Here is a 22,615-nt window from a genome sequence, read left to right on the forward strand (position 1 = left end):
CTAACCTTTACAAATATATTCCTTGTCGTGAAAAACCTAAGCAGACCCGTTGTTCTAGGAATCGATTGGCTTAATCAGATCAACGCGGTGTTGGACTTCGAGCAATCGACCCTAAGTGTAACAGTACAAGGAGAACGGCACACAATTTCCTTTCATGCCGACGCCTTTGTTTCTGAAGTCGCCCTTCCCATCACTTCGATAGGACGCATACCGTTCGACCTGTCGACGACAATTACTCCCCTATCGGGCCTGTGTGAAAAGGCTGAGAGCGTCACAACGCTGAGTCGGGAAAAACGAGATCAACAGTACCGCGCGTTGCGTCCCACCAGGTCGTCTTTAACGAACTACCGGGCCGCACGCACAAATACGTCCATGACATCAAAATGCACGACCAGACACTATTCGTGAAGAGAGCGTACCCGATCGTTTTCAGCCTCCGTCCGCAGGTGGAAAAGACAATTCGCGACATGGAGCGCATGGGCGTCATCAAGAGGGAATCGTCCCCCTTTGCGAGCCCGATGACCGTCGTCAAAAAGAAGGATGGAACGGTTCGAGTGTGTCTTGACGTTCGTTGGGTTAACCAACAGATGGTGGCCGACTGTGAGGCACCACGACCCCCAGAAGGTCTTCTGCACTCCATTGTGCCCATCAAGCACCCCGTATACGGCTTTCCTTTTCAATGGACAGTCGTACACCTACCAAGTGTTACCATTCGATCTGAAGACTGCGGTAGGGTCTTTCAGTCGAGCGATGGATGTTGTTTTGGGTCCGGAAGTGCGTGAGTACACTATCAATTACATCGACGACCTCTTAATCGTCTCGACAAGCTTTGAAGAGCACTTAGTTCATTTAGCTCAGGTCTTGCAGCCATTGCAGGATGTAGGAATGACCGTGAACCTGGAGAAGTCTGTATTTCTCCAGGAGAAGGTCACTTTCCTAGGCCATGTTCTAAGTTCCCAGGGAATTTCCACCGACCCTGGCAAGGTTGAAGCTATTCAGCAGTTCCCGGTTCCAAAAACGCGAAAACATCTTCGAGCATTCCTTGGTCGGTGCGGGTACTACCGCAGATTTTGCGAGAAATACAGCCACGCGACCGCCCCATTGGCGAGGCTCCTTCGGAAGGACGTCAGGTGGTGCTGGACTGATGACGAAAATACGGCGCACAAAGGAGCTGTACTTGTCAACCGTCATATTACGTTTCCCAGATTTTTCTAAGACCTTCTTACTCTAGACGGATGGCTGCGGCGTAGCCCTCGGCGTCGAGTGCTATCAACTCCTGCATGATGGTGAGCACGGAGTCCTTAGATTCGCGAGTCGAATCTTGAGGGGTCCAGAACTGTTCTACACCGTCACCGAAAAGGAGTTGCTCGCTATCGTTTTCGGCCTCCAGAAATTCCGTACCATCCTTCTGGGACACCGTGTCGTCATCCGCACCGACCACTACGCACTAAAATCCTTGAAACATGTTCGACTACGAGGTGGAGCACATCAGATGGAAGGACAACGTGGTGGCGGATACACTGTCACGGTTTCCGCCCGACGTGGATGCTGCAGTCACCCGGAACGTCAATCTCCCCATCGTCGGTGCCACTCTAACTTCCGAAAAACAGTTCATCATAGCCCTGTTTATGTCTTCCGGTCTGGATGAGTTGAAAGCTCACTTCCGAAAGCTGCGGCAGCTGCAACTCGATGACCCTTTTTTAGGACCCATCTTCAGAACTCGCGTCCAAGATAACGAACCCGAGGCACATCTTCGACATTTTCGCATCCATCAGGACATCCTCATCTTCTTCCACCCCTCCGATGGTTTGCCGAAGATCGCCCACCCAGAAACATTAATGGAAAGTATAATCGGCAACTTCCACAAACAATATGGTCATTTCGGGATTTCTACCAAATCCGCGCGGATGTACGAGTCTATCTTCAACGCGCAGCCGAACGACGGAGGAGGTATGGGAAAACTGGTGGGGATGTGTCTCATGCGGGCGACTACGTTCTTCTTCGGCAAGGTTCTATTTCGAACGCCGCCGAGAAGGTGTTGTGTTTAAATCACTTCATCTATGTGTTTTGACACTACTTTGTCTTCGAATTTGTGTTACGACTATTGCGTATTACCTAATAGGCCTTCAAATAAAACATCATCATCCCTATAAAGGCGACTATCGACGAAAAATAAACACAACGTAGGTAAGTGAAAATAATATAAGTATAAACGGTTACTAGACGAGCCAAATAAATTTGTAAATCAAATTAGGAGTTTAACGGATAGATTAACAGTTAAAAATGCGATAATTTACGACATCATCACGATCACAATGAACGGTCTCACTATAATACCCATTGCATTAATAAAATTAAAATGCGGAGGCGAGACGCCGGTAATTATGTTGATAAGCACTGCACTATTACTTGATAGTAATATCCGTAATAGTGTATGTACTCCGGCAAAATTGCCGTGCCGCCGGGTGGAGGTGGGATACGGAGAATTTTCCATTCGTTTGTTACTTACTGTTATTCCTGTACGAACTGGAAGACTCCAGATTTAACCAATGCGAAATCATTTTGTAAATTAAGTTACATCTATGTATCAAGTTATCTACTGTTCAAAGCATTTAAATTGCTCTTATAAACCATTCACGATTATTTCAAATTCGGACTATCTATGAAAATCTGACATTTTAGTTGGCAGTATTGTGATTTGTCTTAATAAATCTATTTTAGGTTATAATTCGACCGAACACTACTCCCAAGTTGTTACATTTTTTAAATAATTGAACGCATTACGAACAATAATCGTAAAATTGTAATTGAAATGAAACATACATATTTGTAGGGCAGTTCTGGATAAATTCTTATTAACTAAATTAATGACGGAATTGACAATAATGCGAATATTTAAAAACGAAATGTCATATGACAGGACCTGACGCCAATCTAACAAAAAAATATCGCGGCCTCCTGCGTGTTTAAAATAATCGTGAACGGCATATATGTCACTGTCAAATCAGTGGCGTTCTGACGTTCATAAAAAATAAATCACTATCACAGATATCCATTTAGTGTACGGTGAAATGCATCAGTTTACAGGCTGCATGAAACTGTACCGAATTATTTCCCGACGGGCGCCAGCCTCAAAGCAGTGACTTTGCTAATGTAGACCGAAGATTAAGGGAATACGGACAATTTGGCAAACGTGTGGGACAGAGGACGGCCAAACGATGTTGATGCTATTGAGCGATGAAGAAATTTCTTGATTTGGGAAATGTTGATCCGACGTTGTGTATAAGAAGAAAAAAAGTTAAGCCATTGGTCCCGGTCTATTGAGTTGGTCATCATGCCCCTCATAGATTTGTAAACCAGTCCTAGACTGTGAAATAAATTTTAAAATTTTTAAATAAGTAGGATGCTTGGAACTTCGATATTTACTGCCTGGAGAACCCTAAGAAGGGAACGTTTGCATCCGTACCATTACACATGGGTTCAAGCATTACTTCCTGAAGACGTAGAAGAAATTTTTGGCAATGGATTTTGGATAGAGAGGCTCAAGACCAAGAATTAATTTAAAACATTTACTCCACTTATGATGCTAGCTTTTCCAGATTTTTTTTATTTTATTTGAGAAATTTGCATTATTGGTGTCCCCACAATCCACATGTTTTTAGAAGAGCTTGCTGTTAATGTGAGGATGGGTATTTTTAACAATGAGCTTGTTGGTTCATTTATCCTTCCCATTCGCTTCAACAGACGGACGTTGAAAATTATTTAGATAACATTCCACTCCTAACTCGGATAAGACAGTAACAAGTGGTACATTTCCATAGTGACATTTCAACACCTGTCAAATTTTGAAAAATATTTTTTGTGTTCTTGCTCATTTGGGCTGTTTAATTAAGAATTGTCATGAAAACGGCTAACTATACCGGAAAAAAATATATTTTGGCCTCATTTGTGCGAGAAATGGGTGGAGAAACAGAAAATTAAAAAACCGATGCTACTTTGATTCAAAAGGAACATGGGAGAAAATAGCGGCTCATTATAACAGTCAACCAGAAGTTACACCAGCAAGATCATCAAAGCAATTGAAGAAGTTGTGGGCTAATTTGAAACAGAAGTAAGTCCGTATACTTTGAAATTAAAAATATAATGCTGCTGACGAATAACCCATCATGAGGATTATCAATGCAATATTTGCAAGATTAGGCAGTTTGTAGAAACATTCCCAAGGGTAAATAGGTAGGGCGACCGTCTTTTTCAGACATATTAAAAACTAAAGACAAATTTCGATTGTGTGGACAATGTTGTTCCAAAATTGTGCGTGGAAAGCAACATGTATGTACAATGAGGGACATGGAATCCTGGGCAGTCTGCTATTGTCATTTCAAAAAGTGTCAATGTAAATGCACCTTTACTGTCATTATGATTGATATTTTCAAAAAAACTGTCAAATTAATTTAAGCTTGTTTATGAGTAGCTAAGGTATGGTTTAGAAATTTTGACAACTGAATGACACATCTGCCCAGTTTTCCGTGTCCCCAATAGTACGACCTAGTAAAAATGGTGACAGAGTGTGCATCATCAAAGTCCAAAGAGAAAATAGCTTGGCCTTCTTAGAAACCAAGAAAGTAGTAACGTGTGATCAATTAAAAAATAAATCGAGTTACCTGGATTGTGCTATTCTGATGCTTTGATTGGTTCAAATCACCATTTTCGCCTACTCTGATTTTTTTTATTTGATCGCACGGTACTATTGAACCAATCTATTTATCTACTAATACCGGGCGCCCGTTACCTGTATTAAAATGTATGAAAAATCTACATTCTTCATCTATCAATAATTTATTGAAATTTAAATCTTCTTTAAATTTAAGTAACAATGAAACATTGAAACTTACCACCCATTTACGACGAGCTTCAATTCCGTCAATTGTCCCAAATTTGAAGGCTACATTGATAGAGAAAAATTATGAACTTGCTCCATTCTTTGAAAAAGAATGAAATACAACATTTTCTTCAAAAGGTTCAAAAAATGTTGTCAGATCTGTGGTTTACTGCAGAACTGTTGAAGAATGAGTGCAACTAGTTGTCGATAAATGAGCACTTTCTCGGTACTATAACATTAAATTAGAATTGACGGAGATGGAGGATTTTTAAAAGTTTGCGTGAATGTGATATATAAAATAAATGTTTTGGACGAACGGAACAACAGCGATAGTGATTCTGGTGTAAAAAAGTTGATTATTCTGGGAATTGTCTGTGATAGAGCGGAAAATTATCATAATATATCCCTTTAATGGAACATCCTGAAACTTGAAGAATTTATTAAGGAAAATGATAACCTCGCTGTTGCTTGTGGTCTGAAGATGGCGAACCTATTAACAGGCTCAATGTCTCATTCTTCAGCCCACCCTTGCACTTGGTGTGGTACAAAAAGACAAGAGTTAGACCGTCGTGATCGCTCTAGAACACTGAGTGAAAACGAAAAGAATTATAGGTTAGGTTAGGTTAGGCCATCGAGCTAATATCTAAATGGAAGGAGTGTAGAAAGAGACAATGGCAGCCAACGCAGAGCGAGCGGGATAGCGAGTAAATCAGTTGACAGGTGGCAAAACATTGAATTGTGGTGCTCTGTTCAGTACATTTCAGTGTTATTTTACTCGTTTTACTGTTGCTTTTCGCTAAATAAAATGATATTTTGGTTTAGTTATTTGCCTAAATTCACGTGTATATATTGTGCCAATAAGTTTGACTTGTAATCGTCAGAAGACTTACTTTTAAGAACGATTTCGTTAAGACAGTGAAAACATTTCAGTTGTTGTGTGGTGCTGTGTGGTATTGTTTAGTTTAAATTGAATGGTAATAGTAAGCAAAATGGTTTGATTGTTGTTATAAATCATTAGCTTCGTAACAGGTAAAAGTTTATTGTAGGTAAGGTAAGGTAACAATATGGTAAAATCCTGAACATGCCAAAAAAGGCAGTGGTGTTTCATTGCACTTGTGAGGATTATATTTGATAATTTGAACTTCTTCAACTCACTATGTTTATAGATTTCCAAGTGAAGAAATTACCAAAAGAAAGTGGATCATTGCAACCAAACGAGAAAATTTTCATCCCACTGCTAATACTCGTATTTGCAGTAAACACTTTCTTGAAAGCATCAGGCATTTTGGACAGATGAAATTGAAAAAAGACGCTATTCCAACTGTTTTTAATTTTCCGCCTCATCTAATAAAACCTTAACAAAAAAAAAAAAAGATCATCAAGATGCAACCTGACACAATCGCCTTCCCCATTTTTGTCAAAGAAAATTAAATCGAGTATTCCTTCAACAAGGTGGATATTTAAAACTTGAAAACTACATTTGTTTAAAATTTTTAGTTCTTCAACCCTGTCTTTAACAGATGTTGCTGAAAGCGAAATTCTTTCTTCTGATATGGCTGTTCCTTCCAATATTGCTAAAATCCCATGTACAAGAGAAAAACTTGGGACGGTTTGAATTTTTATATTTCATTTAACCAAAATATAACCGACGTATTTCAGAAATTCGCGTATTCCAAAGATCTTTGGAGATTTTAAATATGCAAATTTAAAATCTGAGGAAGCTAAAACTTTGTGGCGAGTGGCAAACCGACAAATCAACAAGCATAAAAAAGTAATCAAGACTCTCAGAAATAGGCAACAACTCTTAGAAAATTAAAAGATTTAATTATTCATTTAAAAGAGTCTAAAAAAGTATCACAAGATTGTTACAGCATATTGGAGGTAAAAATTAATTGAGCTTATGATTAGTAGTAGATTTTTTTATATGGCTGCTGTATTTGTCTGTTGGTAGGTATTTTCTTCAGAGTGGCATCTCTAACGCTTTAGACTGTTGGTAATATAGCTTCATAAATCCATAACGTGTGATCAAAAAGTTTTCTCTCCAGAGTACTTCACAATAATATGTTTTATGTCTTTAATGATTGAAGCTGCAGATGACAAATGTGGCAAACGATTGATGAGAAATCTTTTCGATCTGACGTTATACCTATTGTGTTTCATTTTGCATGTAATTATTTAAAATTTTGAGCAGAAGAAAGCTCATTAATTTTTCAGATTACGGAGTTTCAGTGTCACATGTATCATGTATTTTTCTAATAAAAGATACTTAACTTATACCTCCCAGGCGTCCACCCCGGAGGCGTTAAAGCAGTTGATGTTGAAGCAGTTGAAAATCGACACAAACAAAAAATACTCCGAAGAGTTGAGAACATTTGCTCTCACTCTAATTTTTACTCAGGCTCTGCCTACAATTATGTCAGGAGCCAATTTTCTAAATGTCTCCCACATCTGAAGACGTTATTGAAGTGGTATGAGGCGGTTGATGGGTCGCCTGGTTACACGAAATAATCACTAAGAGCCGTTGAAATTAAAGTGAAGGAAATGGAAAAGGATGGGAAACGTTTAGTATGCAGTTTAACGAAATGATGGACGAAATGTCTATCCGAAAGCATATTCACTGGAATGGAAAGCGACAAATAGGATACGTGAACTATGGATATGACATGGAAAGTGATTCTTTGCCGGAAGCAAAAGATGCATTAGTATTTCTCTTAGTAGCCCTAAATTCCAGATGGAAGTTGCCAAAGAGACACACAATTATAATTTAAGAGACCCATTTAAGTTCAGAATTAACAGATGTAGAACACATAAGACATACAACACAATATTTTTTAGGGGTCTGTCTATGTACATGTTACCGTTACAGCTTAAAGAATGTAACAACTTACTTAGATTTAAAGTACATCTCAGACAGTATTTTAAAGAGAATATTGTTATGTGTTAGAAATAGTAAATTTGTTTTTAAATTTGTATTTTTTGTGATTGTTTAACTATGGTTAATTTGATTTTTATTGTAATTTTGTAGCAATTTGCTAAATAAACTTCTTCTTCTTCTTCTTCTTCTTCTAGGATATTTTTAAATTAATGGTCTAGGAGCAGAAGATAAAGCCAATTTAGTAAAAGGATGTCTTTTAATGCTTCATAAAGTTGGAGTAGAAATTGCATCACTTACTTTTGACGGAGCCGCAGCAAATTTATCAATGGCACATGTTCTAGGCGCCGATTTTTCCAATTTTCAAAAGTTAAACCAACTTAACACATCCTGTGACAAATTGTCCTTTTTACATTATATTAGATCCTTGTCATATGGTGAAATTACTTAGAAATTTGTTGGGAGATTGGGGGGTTTTATATGACAAGGACGGCAATATTATCAACTGGAATTTCTTTAAATCTTTGGTAGCACTTCAAGAACAATATGGTCTACAAGCAGCCTCTAAACTGAGAAATAGTCATATCAATTACCAGAAAGAGAAAATGAAAGTTAAGTTAGCAGTTCAGACCTTAAGTGATAGTGCAGCAGATGCTCTTCTCTACTGTTGCGAGGATCTTCAGCTGCCGCAGTTTCAAGGAGCGGATAGTACCGCCATTTTCTGTCGTATTATAAATAATGTTTTCGATATGATGAATACCCATAACAGTTTGAGTAAAAGTCCTTTTAAAAGACCTGTTTCACAATGTAGTAAAGAATTTATAGATACATATTTCGACCAAGCACGGGAATATATTTATTGGCTAAAAAACACTGATGGGGAACTTATTTTAAATTCACGAAGAAAAACTGGTCTTATTGGATTTCTGGTAAATATGATAAGTATCCAGGGAATATTGAATGATCAAATATTGAAACAAAATAATCTGAACTAAATTTACTCACGTATAAATTAACCCAAGATCACCTAGAAATGTTTTTTTCTAATATCGTTTCAGAGGTGGATTTAATAACAACCCAACTGCCATTCAGTTTGAATCGGCATATAAAAAACTTTATTCATGTAGAATTGAAAAGTTCAGAAGCGGCTAACTGTCTCGCCCAAGACGACACCAGTATCCTAAAAGTTACTAGTACACGGCGCTCTGCTGGTAATCAATTAGATTTACTGTGCTGTGATGAAGAGTGTGATAATGATGTCGTAGATGTGCCTTATAATTTTGATAAGTTTACCAGTGATGTTATTGAATACATTGCTGGTTTTGTATGCAAAAAATTATTAAATTCTTTCAACTGCAGCATTTGCTGCTCATCTTTAACGGCCGATAATTCATTGTCTGCCTTCTTAACACGAAAATAAAGGTGGTTTAAAAAACCCTCATCGGATGTTGTAAAAATCTGTAAAATAGCGGGAGGTGTTTTTAATTCTTTTTCTAATTTAAAAACTGGTAATGTAATTAATCGACTTATTTTGCAAACAGTACGCCAGATAGATTTTAATACAATTTTTAAAAATTTAAACGAATATTTACTGGATCAGGATCCGCTAAACAACCATCTTATTCAATTTGTTTACAATATTTTGAAAACTTATTTTAACGTAAGGCTACACCACAAAAATAAATCTATCAACGAAACAAAGGAGCATGTGAGACAGAAGTTTACCAAATTAATTATTTTTAAGGGTCAGTAGGTACATAGGAAAAATTGTTAAGTAAAATTTGACATAAAAAATGTAATTATAGTATATTTATATTATGATAGGTAGGTTATACTTTGTCCACCGAGAGATTGGGAGATTTTAAATTGTATTAAATTAACCGAACATTACAAAATGCACTAGAATGCATTAATTAAAGCATAATTTCAGGGCAAAAATGTTAGTGCTTGCAGGATATACACTCACCGGCAGAAAAAGCGGAACACCAATTATTTTAAAAATCTATCGTCGCGGTATGTGGTTGCTCTTTTTCAATCAGTCTTTTGAAACCTTCTAACAGTTCGGTGACGACTAGTAAGAGGAGCCTCAATAGCATTAGCTGCATAACGGAAACAACAACAGTCTTCAACCAAAGCTACTGCTCTGGCAATATTTACACCAGCTAGAGACATTTTTTTACGTTCTGCACTTAAATTGGAAGTTAACAACAATAAAAAATTACAAAAGTTATAAAAATCTAACCAGGTTGCTTGATTATTATAAAAATGGTAAATTTAAGAAAAGAAGGTTTTTAAGCAAAAAATTTGTTTTTATGCGAAATCTATATATACAGGGCAAGTCACATAAGGCTTATTTCTTAATTTATTTTGTACGCAACCAAAAATACAAATGACGCTGACTACTTGATACCATTTATGTGATTTAATTTAGTAATCAACGTAGGTATGTAATTTAGCTAAAAATGTCACAATGACGTTTTCCTGTTCTGATTAATGAAATCAAAAATTAAATTCATCAACTGTCATTTTGACATTTTTACCCAAATTACATACCTACGTGGATTACTAAATAAAATCACATTATAAATGGTATCAAGTGGTCAGTGTAATTAGTATTCTTGGTTGCGTACAAAATAAATTCAGAAATAAACCTTATATGACTTGCCCTGTATAAAACAAAGTCGGGTTAGTTACGCTATTTATAACTCAAGAACGGCTGGACAGATTTTTATGATCTTTATATTGTTGGGTTTGTCTCCGCCCCGATTAGCAGAATAACTATTAAAACATCGAATAACTAACGAAAAAAAAAATTATGAAGAAAATTCATTTTGAAAGGTTATGTCATCTGTCACAATCTGTCATTGTGCGCGCATCGACAATTTGAACTTAATTGAGATTTAACGTCAGCTGAGTTTTAACACCAAGTGTGATCAATGGTGATCACCAACACCTACTTTTGCATTGTATAGGGTGCGACCAACATAACTTCCTTTTTTGAAATGCGCGCTATTAAGACTGTAGGGGTCGTAATGGGACGGGAGTGGTCTCATTCGGAAGCCGTGGTTTTCAAGATTTGTTCCCTACCCTGCCATCATGCGTTGGAAGAGTGGTAAGCCCGCGTTTGCCGTCGAGGTCTACTTTTCAAACTGATTTTCTGCAATCGGAACGCTTCCAAAATCGCTTCAATGTTGGGTCGCGTCCCGAACCAGAAATCAATTGTTACATGGGTCACTACGTTCAGACCATGATTTCAGACAAACCGGGAGTGCGACAGGACGAAGAACTGGAGTCTCACCTCAATAAGGGGCAATTTGTAGTAGAGAACCCGCTCGCCGGATTTGTCCCCTTGCAATTTTGTTTGTGTTTTTTTTTAAATCTCGCGTTCATATCAATCATCAAAGGACCCTACAAGACCAACATCCGTACAGGAACATACCCGCTGCTATGTCATGGCTAATACTAGAAATGGGCTCATTCACTTATTCAGTGTATCGCACCTGTATCTAACTAATTATGCATTTAAGTACGTCAACTGTCTGTAATTATTTAAATGCTACCCCAAGTAATGCTACGTCGCGGGGGAAGTTGTTTTAGGGTTGAACATTTATTGCTGTGCGGCATACCTAACCTCGAAACTATCAAACAAAAACAAGTGAACAGTGCGTCCAAACCATCAAACCAACAAACCAGTGGAACAAAATCTTCATCTACAAAATGTTTCCAACAAACACGCATATGCTTAGTAATTCTCTTTCCAATTTTTAATTTAATCTTCCATATTTTCTTCCCGTCAGATGTTGACTGCATCCCAACCAAACTCATTAAAATATTCAATCCGTTTATGGTGATTGTTAATTCCGGATTATTTTTATACAGAGAATTTTTTTATCAATGAACCATAAAGATTTACATGGTATAAAGTATAAACTTTATTTCGCATCAATGGTATTTCTATTGCTAATTTCAAAATTATTTTTCGGACATGAAATAAAGTTTACACCATGTCAATCCCCATGGTTCATTGATAAAAAATTCACTGCATAGTTAGTTACAACTTGGGACACACTACTCATTATACTCTCACTTCTTGCAAACGAATTTTATCTTAATAAAAAAACTTCATTCAGTTCAGCTAATAAGTTAACACAACATTTATTGATTCTGAGGCGGTACGAAGTTCGCCGGGTCAGCTAGTTGCTAATAAAATAGCCTATGCTAATGTTCAAGGTTATGTTTGCTATCATCGCCTCCTGGTCAAAATACATCAAAATAGGTATTATGGGAATAATTTGTTGTTGACTAATTAGTGTTCCGTTTTTTTTTGCCGGTGAGTGTATTTCAAATGTTACGTACGCTAGGTACTACTTCCTCATCCTCTACGTAGAATTTAGTGCTTTTTATGTCAACCAATCTCTCGCTGGACAAACTTTACCAGTTTATGAAGAAGCCTTTAAAGCACGCGCGACCAGTTTAAGTGTTTTAAGGGCCCTTATACATGTGTATCATACGCTATTTTTTGTTATACCTGCAATTCTATACCTCTTAAATTTGAAGATATGGGGGCTCAAAAGGTGTAGCTTTGATCTCATTTATTTTAAATATTAAAAAAGATCTTGACTATTTATCTTTTACTAGCATGTGTGGCATAATAATTCTGAACGACTATGACTAGGTTTGCAATTATTTTTTTTCATTACTTCCAACATTTTCAAATAGTAATTTTATGTCCGTCTTACCTCAAATAACGTACTGTCGCGAGCATTAAATCTTGGTCGTCAAGGTCATTTAGAAATTTTGCGCTACTGTCACAAATTAAAAATTTTGCCTGCTTAATTACGGCCAATGTCAATAAAACGTCATTTAAAAAAGAATTGCCAAAATTTAATCTAAACATTAAACATTATGGCCCCAATATCGTATCTTAATAGAGCAAAAATTATTTCGCTGATAGAGATGGATGTGTCAGAAGCTAGGGTGACAACCCAGTTGGGACTTCCAAAAAGTTCGGTAAATTTTATTGTGAGGAGATGGAGAGAGAGTGGATTATTTGAAAGGAAAGCGGGTTCAAGGCGTCCACGAACATCGACAGAAGAAGAAGATCAAACACTAGTGCATGTAATTGAAAATAGACATTTTTTGCCAGCAGTAGATGCGTTGGGTCTTACAAATTTTCCAGCGTCGGTCCATACCGCTCGTCGTCGGATACGAGCAGCGAATCTAAGAAACCACTCGGCTGCCAGAAAGTTCCGAGTGAAGCCGAGACACAAGGAAACAAGAGGGGGATTTGCACTCAATTATATTTTAAGAGAAGATAATTTCTGGGAACATGTAATCTTCACTGATGAAAAAGTGTTTCAGTCATCTTCCTCTGGTCGGTTACGTGTCTACAGACCAAGAAACCAGCGATATAATGAAAAGTATGTTAGGAAAATTGATACCAGCGGTAGATTCTCGGTTAACTTGTGGGCATGGATTTCTGCAAATAGTCGAGGGGTATTATTACAAGTTGAAGAACGTCTGACAAGTCACGTTTATATTAGGGTTTTGGAAGACGTTATGCTGGCCTCGGTGACACAAGTTTTTCCAGAAAACGATTTTATTACAAGACAACTGTCCTATACACACCGCTCACAGGGTAGCAGATTGGTTCCAAAACCATAATATAACCGTGCTTGACTGGCCGAGTTTCAGTCCAGATCTCAACCCCATAGAAAATATGTGGGGTAGTTTAGTAAGAACCCTCCAACACCGTCAAGTAAGACTTCAGAATAGGGATGAGTTGCTGGCTGTGATAACTGACGCTTGGAATGATCTTCCCCAAGACTATTTCAGAAATCTATGCTTGTCCATGGCCAACCGTCTGACCAGAGTTACTGAGGCGAACGGAGAAATGACCAAGTATTAAATTTATAGTTTTGTGATATTTTTGTTGCGTTATTTTTTTGCGTTTTTAATTTTTATACATTGTTATAGTTTAATAGTTTATATGTATTTGGTTCCAATATACTTTACGTTGCATTTCTTCTTATACAATTAATTTTCTGTGTTTTTCTCTCAAGCAATGTTAACGTCAGTGAAACTTGACAAGATCTTGACAAGACAAGACAAATAGAATTTATTAGAGGTTATGCCCGTTTCACATTAGAGCAATTTCCATTGTGTCAAAGAATGACCTTGACGAACAAAATTTATTGCTCGCGACTGTACGGCAACATGGCTTTGATTTTTCTCTCTCATTTCCATGGATACAACAAAAATGAAATATTTGCGGAATATTGGGATACATAGAATGTTTTCAAATTTTCTATATTTAGTGTAACAAATAGGTCCATATCTTTTATAAAAAAAGATTGGTTTTTTTTTACATTTTTACCTGACATTTTAATGACTACGTACAGCCAAGCTACGATATTGCACGCATTTTAGTGTTAAAAACAAAGATTACGATTCAGGTATAAACAGTAATGTTCACTTATTACGAACCCGGTTATAGTGAACTTCTGGTTATAACGAACCAATTTGATAACTACGAAATCAAGTTCCATAAGATGTGTGTTATTTTTTTCCACAAATAGCGAACCCGCTTATAACGAACTTTCGGTTACAACGAACTTATAAGTAGGAAACAAGGGACTTCCCCGAATAACTCTTGTGAAATGCAGCGTCGATTCATTTGTTTCGTATCCATTCATTTTTGTATAATACTTACACTGGTTCGGTCAAAAAAGTTTACGCGAAAATGAGTAACGCTGCTGTTTAAAAAAAAATCGCTTCTGCTTCTTCTGCCGGTAATCAAGTTGATGATGAAAATGAGAGAGATGAAGATGAAAAATTGAGGGAAACGAATTAACACCAGTTCCTACTGTATTAGAAGCTGTTGGACATATTGAGACCGTTCGTCATTTTCTTCTGTCACGAAATACTCCCCAGATTATCCTTAACAGATTGGTGGAAGTAGAACTACATATAAACGAAATCAATCTTACCCGAAAAAAGAAACAAAGTGAAATAGACCATTTTTATTTATAATATTTAAAAATGTATATGTTAATGTGTTCATGTTTTATAAAATAAAATTAAAATCAAAATAATAATCAACTTATCACTTATAACAAACTTCGCTTATAACGAACTGTTTTTGCCGGTCCCTTGGGGTTCGTTATAAGCGGAATTAGCAATGTAATTTGCCTACAGTGTTTAAACCATTGAAATCATTTTATTTGTAGGTTACTATTTACGATGAACGTCATTCTGGAAACTGGATTTTCAGCAATTAATTACATAGATGATTTTTGGCAGTCAACAACAAGGAAAGGCGAAAAATTCATTTCTTCAAAGCACCTTATGCGTGTAAGGGAAATAAAAGCACAGACAAAGACAGTAATTGAAGGTTTTTGTATACGGCAAACTGTCACTGCAGCACCGTATCATGTACAGCTTGACGTAAGGCTCATTTAATTAATATGTCATTAATGTCATTAATACGTTTATTGCTTAACATTAAGCTTAAAAATAGTTATTTAAACATTAAGGGAGGTAACTAATATTTACCTGTCGAGGACAGGTTTGCCCCCGAGCCATAGCGAGGGGTAGCAATAGAGTCCGAGACTGGTTAAATTAGTTACCTCCCGAATTGTTTATAATATTTTTTCCACTCTCAAAGTTATTTTGAATTGCATACTTTCTTTTTGATAAATGTATTTTAAATTTTTGAATAAAATATTAGTATGTCTGTTGCCGGTTGCTACGACTTTCATCACACAAAACGTCAATATTAAAAACGTCGTGTCAAAAGTTTGTAAAATGAATTTGAACAAAATTGAAAGAGAAATGGAAGCTGCTGAGGCTGCAAACGCTTCATGTTCCTTCCCCCTGCCACAGAAATCGAAGAAACGTTACCATAAGGCATATTAGTGTTTTGTTCTGTTTAATTTTTGTCACTTATTTCCCCGAGGGAGGTAAGTGGTTACTTACATCCCGTCGTTAATAGTTACCAACGATAGGTCAAAAAAGTTGTACCTACATCCACCAAATCAATGTCATAACAACGTACTTACCATGAAGAGAGTGGAAAAAAAATTATTTTTCACTTTAGTATAATTGCATGATAACTCCTAGGATACGAAATACGTAAACATGTCCATAACGACCGGGGCATAATACAGGGCGTAATAAGAATAAGCGGGCGTAATGAATTCATAACGCCCTAATCAATTCATAATTGCAAAGATGCCATTTTTTTTTTTTTAAAGAACACGTAGTGAAAAATAAAATCTTGTATGCACCACGGCGTCACCGAATGATTACGCCCCTCGAACGATATCCATCTCTCGGGCTAAAGCCCTCGAGTTGGACTCATCGTTCTCCGGGCGTAATCATCGTTGTAACGCCCTTGGTACATAAATAGCTATTTATTCCATACTGATCCATTATGTCAGTAATACCTTAGATACGGTAACCATTATGATAGTCATAACTCCCTTGGGAATTATACTAGGGAATTCCCTTCAATGTAATATCAGAAGAATTCAACAAAAATACAGCGACAATTCTTGAATTTACCACTAAAATTGTTTCCCGCATTGCTAAAATTGAACAATTTGTCCGTTAAAGTGCTGTTAGTACTTACGATTGTGCTTAAACATGATTTTGATGTCGCACTTTTTTCGTCTGACATGACATTACATGACAGTTCGCTCAATTTAACCTCAACATTTTTTTTGGATTTAATTTTATTAGTATGGAATAAAATATATTATGAATAGCGTGAATTACAAGGTCAGTAACGACCTCGGGCAACGTTACTTCCCCTCGGGCCCTAAAGGGACCCTCTGGATAGTAGTCGTTGCCCTCTGTCGTTATGACCTATCTAATTCCCTTGATGCATAAATATCTATTTCAGCTGGATGTCAATCGAAATGTTATTGATATGCACTGCACGTGTGTTGCCCGAAGCCTGAAACGATGCAAGCATATTTATGCATTGGTGTATTTCATTGATAACCACCGAAGTATGTCGAAACCGAGTTATGAGCAAGCTTGGGGAAAGCCATCAATATCTCAAATGTCAAAAGCACTATATGCAAAAGGGATGTCGTGTGCGCAGCTCTTTCCCCCAAAAACTGACTTTAACCTGGACAAGGAGGATGCTCACATCTTTACCATGGATGATATAAACTGTGCAGCAAAGGAAATAGTGATTTTAGAAAATAGAAACAAAGAAGAAATTGAAAGAAGGTCTGCGTTAAGAAAGCTGAATAAAGAAAGAATAATTATTGAAGAAGGTGCGCGTATTGAAGCATGTTGTAAATTCTTCATTCAATGCTTTTGTCAAAGTGAATTGTATGGTCAAGCGTTTTGTATTAAAAATAACCAGCATAAAGTGTTTTTTGAAAAGCACGTTGCGCTAAATGACAGACAAATAATTACGACGTGTATTAAAACAAAAAGTCAGAGTAATTGTGTAAAGTGGGATGAGTGTAGAAAAATGAGAATTACCGCCAGTGAAAAAGCTCACCGGATAAAGCAAATGCGAAAGAAGACAGGTGCAGAACAAGCATTTGATTTTTTGACCAAAAAGTCAGCCTCAAATGCGAACTTCAAGTATGGCCTACAGAAAGAAAAGTATGCATTACTTGAGTATGAGAAGTTGCATAATGTAAAAGTACAGAGCATTGGATTTTTTGTTGCACCGTTGCAACCCTGGTTGGGAGTGTCCGTAGACAGAGTTGTCATTAATGAATCTGGTCAAATTACAAAGTTATTAGAAATTAAGTGCCCCATTTCGTGCAAGAACAAACCAATTGTAGAAGAGCGTTTAAAAGAGGCAAATGTAAAATATTTACAAGTCGTTGGAGATGAATTAACATTAAAGAAAAACCACGTTTCCTCCACACAATGCCAATTGCAAATGTATTGTACAGGAGTAACAAAATGTGATTTTTTCGTGTGATCTCCTCATGGAATTGGTTCCTTTGCTGACCAGTTTTTATTTTAAATATTACTTACAATATGTTTGATAAAGAAAATAACATTATACAAAATCAACATCATATGTACCTAGAACAGTAGTGCAATTCAGCAAATTATGAGTGATTTAGAACTTGCAACATTCATAAAATACATTTATTTTAAAAAATCGTACATTGGTTTATAACATACATTTACACACATTTTCATGTACACAATCGCTATTCACATTCTTCGTTATCGGTGCATACTTTTAAAATTGGAGGCTGTAAATTAACCAAAATTGCTGCCATTAAAACAAGAAGATCCATCTGCACTGTAACAGTAGTATGAAACATTAATTTATAATTTGCAATTCTAGTCCAATCAATAGGGAGTTTTACCTTGCAAAAGGTACAGAAAAGTTTATACTTGGCAGGTATCTTCTATCAGGCATATTATTAATATTGTTGAGTTTGCGACCTTGGGGGGTTGCCGCTCGCCCCGCCATACTGGAGAATAGGGGTGCAAAATCACATTTTTGCGATTATTTCATTATCCGTGCGAGAACCTCTATTTAAGTTATTATAGAAAGTGTAGAGCATGCAATTCTCTACATTTTTTGTTCTTTATGTTTTTTTGTCAGAGCAATAGTTTCGTAGTTACAGCGTGTATAAATCGAGAATTTCTTTTATTTTGTACTTTTTATTCTTTTCCACACCACCACAGAGGTAGAGCAATAGGGTGCGTTTTTTTTTGACGTGGTGTCCCCAGTGCGCATAGTCCACGATGCAGTAGAAGTTTACTGTTTTACTCTTTTTGATCTCTTTGTAACGTAGACGAACCCGAATGATCTGGATCGAACAGTATAGATGAGCTGAATTCATCAGAGTTTATGAATTCGGGAATTCCTCTTGCGAAGTTTCCTCTTGTTCCTCAGGGTCATCATCATCATCATTAGGGCCCGGATTTTAGGCAAAATGGACTATTTTTATTTTTTAAGGCACATGTATGAAACTTGTCTATAAATGATTTCTGGCTTAATTAGAGTAATTAGAGCCATATTTGATTCTGCCTATTCGGCCTAAAATGCCCTTCAAATACCTATTTTACCTTTTAACTGCCTGAACATGCCTAAAATGACCAAAAATCAATTTCATTTTTGCGGTTTTTTCCCAATTTTCGAATTCTGGGAAGTTTACGGTATTGAAAATGTAAAAGTGGTACCTCAATAAAATTTACAATGCTTTATGATTTTAAAATTTAAGGAGATGTAATTACTGAAATGTACAAAGTGCAGTACAATACAGGAATTACTTTTTCGCTTTTACGGTTGGGACCATGATGTCAGCGGTAAATACTCCGACAATACCTAAGTACCACAAACCATTAGACTGGACTGGCATAAATTACAGAGTTTATCTGTTTGCCTCTGTTCGAAGGGGTGCAGGTATACGCGGTCTAATGTTTTCTGATACTTAGGTATTGTTAGAAGCTTTAACGTTTATAAAATGGTCCTTGCCATAAAAACGAAAATTAAAATCCCGAAGTGAAACAATAAGAGAAACCTTAAGGGTGTCATTTTCTAAAAATTTAAGAAATATAAAATTAACCATCTCCTCTGAAATTTGGTGGGAGACGTAAATATAAGCATTACAAATTTGTCATTTCTCGTTTACTTTATCTCCGTGCAGTGGTCGTGTTTCTTGTGAACCTGTTTAAAGTGAACATAATGCCGAAACAAAAAATTAGTTTACGCGAAAAAATATTACAGTGGACAAGCAAGAAAGATTTATATGAAATAAAATCAACCCGAGAAATGTTTTGTAAAGCTTGTGGTAAACTGGTAAGTTAAGCATAATTAAAAATATGTCATTTTATATTTTTTACTTATTTGAAAATTTTATTTTTTGTAGTTTATATGCGAAAAAAAATGTCACTTACAACAGCATGAGCAAACGGCCATCCATAAAGAGAACATTATGACACCGCTTCGGCAAACGTTGCTGACACAGAACTTGGAGGAATCGGCAAATAGTACATTCAATATGGAACTTTGTAACGTCTTTTTAGCTGCCAATATACCATGGCACAAACTACAAAATCCTGCGTTTCAGAATTTTCTGACAAAATATTGTGGTAGAAAAATTCCGGATGAGTCTACTTTACGGAAAAATTACTTACCAAAATGCTACAAAGATGTATGAACATACTATCTTTTAATATTTAATTTAAAATTATTTTCACTTTTAGACTATTGACCGCATTCGGAATGAGCTGGATCCTTTTAACATATGGGTTTCAGTTGACGAAACAACAGATGCACTTGGGCGATATGTGGCGAATTGTCTGGTTGGGAAACTTTCAGAAGATGAACCTGGAAAATCTTATCTTTTGGCGTCTAAACAATTAGAAAGAACAAATCATGAGACAATAGCTAGATTCGTAAATCAATCTTTAGGTAAGGGTTTTTCACTTTTTTAAATTTATTTTTTTATTTTGATTTAAAATTTCTATGCGTAGAAATCTTGTGGAGTACCAGAGTTGTTGCTGAAAAGTTTCTTTTGTTTGTAACGGATGGAGCACCATATATGATAAAATCTGGTAGACACCTTAAGGTGTTTTATCCAAAAATTGTGCATGTCACATGCTTAGCGCATGCTTTAAATCTAGTGGCTGAAAAAATTCGCTATCAATATGAAGATGTGGATAATTTAATTTCGAACGTGAAAAAAATTTTCGTTAAGGCACCTTTGAGAGTTGAAATGTACAAAGAAAAACTAAAAGAAATGCCACTGCCTCCACAGCCAATTTTAACACGATGGGGAACATGGCTTCAGGCTGCTATGTTTTACAGCGAACACTTTGATTCCATTAAAGAAGTAAGTATATAAAAGATAAGCAAATTAATTGATTGTTAAACTGTTTTTAACTACTCACAGGTTGTCATGTCCTTTGATGGAAGTTCTGCTGTTGCTATTCAAAAAGCACAGTCTATAATGAAGAAACCCGGAATAAAAAACCAATTAATTTATGTTCGCAGTAATTTTAAAATAATCTGCGAAAGTATTACTCAATTGGAAAAAAATGGGTTACCTTTAACCGATTCAATCAAAATTGTTGAAAACGTATTTACCTCCCTAAAAAAATCTCCAGGCCCTGTAGCAGCAGTAGCATTAAAAAAACTTGAAGATGTTACTGAAAAAAATCCTGGATACAAATTTCTTCTAGAATTGGCAAGAATTTTTAGAGGTGAAGATGTGCCGGAACATGACACCAAAATGGAAAAAATTTATTACAAATTTGCGCCCATTACCTCTTGCGAGGTAGAAAGAAGTTTTTCAAAATATAAGTCCATTTTGGTGGATAACCGACAATGTTTTAAAGTAGAAAATTTAGAGCAATATCTTGTATGCAATGTAAATACGTAACAATGTAAATAACTAACAAACTTGTAGTATTGTATATTAATTAATAAAAAATAATTAGTAAATATCTTGTTGTGTGTACCTACTTAAAACTTTAAAAACACATTTTTTAATTTAATTAACCACAACTTTAAGGACCTAGTATGGCTTATTTTCAGTTTTTAAGGGACTATTTGCAGTAGTTTAAGGGACTATTTTAGGCACCTATTTCCGACTTTTTAATTGCCTAAAATCCGGGCCCTAATCATCATCAAGATCATCTGGCGTTTGCCAAAATAGAAATTCATTGATTTCAGATATTTGTTCGTCTTGATCTTCAGATTCTGGAACGTCTGTGATTATTTCATTATCCGTGCGAGATACGTATAGCTAACTAATTACAAAAAATGTAGAACATACAATTCTCTACAATTTTTGTTCTTTACGTTTTTTTGTCAGATCAATAATTTCGTAGCAACAGCCTGTAGAAATCGAGCATTTATTGTTTGTCCGTCTACGGGCATATCGGACTCCAACGTGTATACTAATGAAATAGGTAAACGCCAAATGATCCTGATGATGATGATGATGACCCCGAGGAACAAGAGGAAAATTCTCAAGAAGAATTCCCGAATTCATAAACTCTGATGAATTCAGCTCATCTATACCGACCGATCCAGATCATTTGGATCCGTCTACGTTACAAAGAGATCAAAAAGAGTAAAACAGTAAACTTCTACTGCATCGTGGACTATGGCCACCGGGGACACCACATTAAAAAAAAACGCACCCTATTGCTCTACCTCTGCAGTGGTGTGGAAAAGAATAAAAAGTACAAAAATAAAAGAAATTCTCGATTTCTACACGCTGTAACTACGAAACTATTGATCTGACAAAAAAGATAGACATATCTCGCACGGATAATGAAATAATCGCAGAAATGTGATTTTCCACCCCTATTCTCCAGTATGGCGGGGCGAGCGGCAACCCCCCAAGGTCGCAAACTCGGCAATATTAATAATATGCCTAATAGAAAATACCTGCCAAGTATAAACTTTCCTGTACCTTTTGCAAGGTGGTGCTATTTTACACTTTATTTGTGATCATTCACAAACGAAATGTATGTGTAGTTAATCACTTACTTTATTCTCCGTACTGCTGCGATCCACTTTTGTCTTTGCTCCGCCTTATGTGCTTTTGTGGAAAATAAATAAAACCGTATGTTTTCGGTATTAGCCTGTGTATTTCCACAATTCACAACGCAACAAACAGTCCTGTGAAAACGTTTACTCATGTTTGTTATGCGCGGTAGGTTATGTCGGCACAACAAAAAACACAATACCGCAAATATATTCAACGTTAATGTTGTAAGGTCGACAACACTTCTTATTGACGTTACACTTATATGCCGTTCACGATTGTTTTAAACACGCAGGAGGCCACGATATTGCGAAAAAACAAATAAATATATGATTTCGCCTAAAGGGTGTTTTCTAGAAATCTGGA

General features: G+C 36.3%; 2 protein-coding genes across 3 annotated transcripts in view; one reads left to right on the forward strand and one right to left on the reverse strand.

Annotated features, from left to right (window-relative positions):
- Nucleotides 1-22,615, reverse strand: part of LOC138127735 (fatty acyl-CoA reductase wat-like) — a 220,339-nt gene that overhangs the window by 93,781 nt on the left and 103,943 nt on the right. The gene's annotated exons all lie outside the window — the stretch shown is intronic.
- Nucleotides 18,677-21,536, forward strand: LOC138127736 (uncharacterized). Its single transcript, XM_069043808.1, has 4 exons — nucleotides 18,677-19,903; nucleotides 19,956-20,163; nucleotides 20,226-20,584; nucleotides 20,645-21,536. The coding sequence occupies exons 1-4, from the start codon at nucleotides 19,685-19,687 to the stop codon at nucleotides 21,131-21,133; spliced, it is 1,275 nt and encodes a 424-aa protein (XP_068899909.1). The 5' UTR covers nucleotides 18,677-19,684; the 3' UTR covers nucleotides 21,134-21,536.

This window comes from Tenebrio molitor, chromosome 4 (assembly GCF_963966145.1).
Source record: "Tenebrio molitor chromosome 4, icTenMoli1.1, whole genome shotgun sequence".
NCBI classification, from domain to species: Eukaryota; Metazoa; Arthropoda; class Insecta; order Coleoptera; family Tenebrionidae; genus Tenebrio; species Tenebrio molitor.